Consider the following 2,500-nt stretch of genomic DNA (forward strand, 5'->3'; position numbering starts at 1 on the left):
TGTGTGTGTGTGTGTGTGTGTGTGTGTGTGTGTGTGTGTGTGTGTGTGTGTGTGTGTGTGTGTGTGTGTGTGTTAACGTACTGGGTCGTCTTCATCGTACTCCTTCCACTCCTGATACAGCTCTCTCATGTCCACCTGTGTGTGTGTGTGTGTGTGTGTGTGTGTGTGTGTGTGTGTGTGTGTGTGTGTGGTGTGTGTGTGTGTGTGTGTGTGTGTGTGTGTGTTAACGTACTGGGTCGTCTTCATCGTAGTCCTGGTACAGTTCCCTCACCTGTGTGTGTGTGTGTGTGTGTGTGTGTGTGTGTGTGTGTGTGTGTGTGTGTGTGTGTGTGTGTGTGTGTGTGTGTGTGTGTGTGTGTGTGTTAACGTACTGGGTCGTCTTCATCGTAGTCGGTCCACTCCTGGTACAGCTCCCTCATGTCCACCTGTGTGTGTGTGTGTGTGTGTGTGTGTGTGTGTGTGTGTGTGTGTGTGTGTGTGTGTGTGTGTGTTAACTCACTGGGTCGTCTTCATCGTAGTCCCTCCACTCCTGATACAGCTCCCTCATGTCCACCTGTGTGTGTGTGTGTGTGTGTGTGTGTGTGTGTGTGTGTGTGTGTGTGTGTGTGTGTGTGTGTATGTGTGTGTGTGTGTGTGTGTGTGTGTGTGTGTGTGTGTGTTAACGTACTGGGTCGTCTTCATCGTACTCCTTCCACTCCTGATACAGCTCTCTCATGTCCACCAGCCGGTTCTCCATCTTCTCCAGCGCCCAGATCTGCTTTCCTTTCCCCTTACGACGCACCTGCACCGCCGGCTCACTGAGGACCGCGTCACGCTGCACACACACACACACACACACACACACACACACACACACACACACACACACACACACACACACACACACACACACACACACACACACACACACACACACACACACACACACACACTTGTTGGCGTTGAGGTTGGGTGTAGGTATCTGTAGTGCAGTTTTTCTCAGGGGTGCCGCGGAAACGTGGCTGATAAATAAATTATGTAACTTAATACATATTCGTCTAAACTGATAAGTTAATGCTAGTCAGTGGAATCTTTCATCTGCCATTTATGCACAAAAAAGTAATTATAGGTCACCCCAGTCAGCTGCAACTTCGAACGTAGCTTGTGTGACGTCTCCAAATGTTTTACTTTTCTAAACTTTTGTGGTCTCAGATGCGATGGCATGTTACGGCTTGTTGGTTTGGGGTGCCTTGAAAATGTTCATGAACTGAAAGGGTGCCTCACCTAAAAAAAAGTTGAGAAACACTGCTGTAGTGTGTGTGTGTGTGTGTGTGTGTGTGTGTGTGTGTGTGTGTGTGTGTGTGTGTGTGTGTGTATGTCTGTGTGTGTGTGTGTGTATGTCTGTGTGTGTGTACCTTCTTGTTGGCGTTGAGGTTGGGTGCTGGTATCTGTAGTGTGTGTGTGTGTACCTTCTTGTTGGCGTTGAGGTTGGGTGCTGGTATCTGTAGTGTGTGTGTGTGTGTGTGTGTGTGTGTGTGTGTGTGTGTGTGTGTGTGTGTGTGTGTGTGTGTGTGTGTGTGTGTACCTTCTTGTTGGCGTTGAGGTTGGGTGCAGGTATCTGCAGTGTGTGTGTGTGTGTGTGTGTGTGTGTGTGTACCTTCTTGTTGGCGTTGAGGTTGGGTGCTGGTATCTGCAGTGTGACTCTGTATTCTGTCCTCTTGTTGAGCTCCTCTGCTATGAAGCCGGCCTCCTGCACCAGCAGGTTAGCCCTCACGATCTGCTCACGCAGACGATGCAGACCACGCGTCAGCACGCCCTCCCTACACACACACACACACACACACACAACACACAGGTTAGCCCTCACGATCTGCTCACGCAGACGATGCAGACCACGCGTCAACACACCCTCCCTGGAGGCACAAACACACACACACATAAACACACACACAGACTCAGAGACAGACATGCAGACACACGCACAGACAGACACAGACAGACACACACACAGACACGGACATGCAGACAGACACACACACATGCAGACACACATGCAGACACAAACACGCACGGACGCAGAGACAGACACACAGACACACACAAATGCATAAACACACACACACACACACACACACGCAGAGACAGACACAGACACACATACGCACACACAGAGGAAGTGGGTTTGTAATAAGTGAATGACTCATCAATCACTCAATCAATGAATCTAAGTATTTATAAAACATATTAGCATAGTAATGCCTTATTAAATTTAGTTGAAAAAAAAGATAAGAAAATTAAAAATAGCAATAATTGCAGATTAGGCTTTACATAAATTACCTTTACAGACATTCCATGCGAGGAAGGGGGTGCAAGTGTGTGTGTGTGTGACTTGAGATGAGTGTGTGAGTTGAAGATGGATTGGAGAGCTGTTCTCAGATGCTTTCCCCTAGCTTAAATTACATATCATTCTTTTTTATTATTATTATTATTATTTTTATGTTTTTCAAGGTTTTATGTTTTA

At 47.3% G+C, this 2,500-nt stretch overlaps 1 protein-coding gene across 1 annotated transcript in view; it reads right to left on the reverse strand.

Moving 5' to 3' along the window:
- The window catches only part of LOC134469503 (kinesin-like protein KIF13B), an 82,150-nt gene that overhangs the window by 42,349 nt on the left and 37,301 nt on the right, over nucleotides 1–2,500 (reverse strand). Inside the window, exons 19-20 of the mRNA XM_063223803.1 lie at nucleotides 1,637–1,799; nucleotides 668–814 (exon numbers count right to left, since the gene is read on the reverse strand). Of these exons, the coding sequence (XP_063079873.1) occupies nucleotides 668–814; nucleotides 1,637–1,799 (310 nt within the window). The remainder of the gene's footprint in view (nucleotides 1–667; nucleotides 815–1,636; nucleotides 1,800–2,500) is intronic.

Source organism: Engraulis encrasicolus, chromosome 18 (assembly GCF_034702125.1).
Source record: "Engraulis encrasicolus isolate BLACKSEA-1 chromosome 18, IST_EnEncr_1.0, whole genome shotgun sequence".
Taxonomy (NCBI): domain Eukaryota; kingdom Metazoa; phylum Chordata; class Actinopteri; order Clupeiformes; family Engraulidae; genus Engraulis; species Engraulis encrasicolus.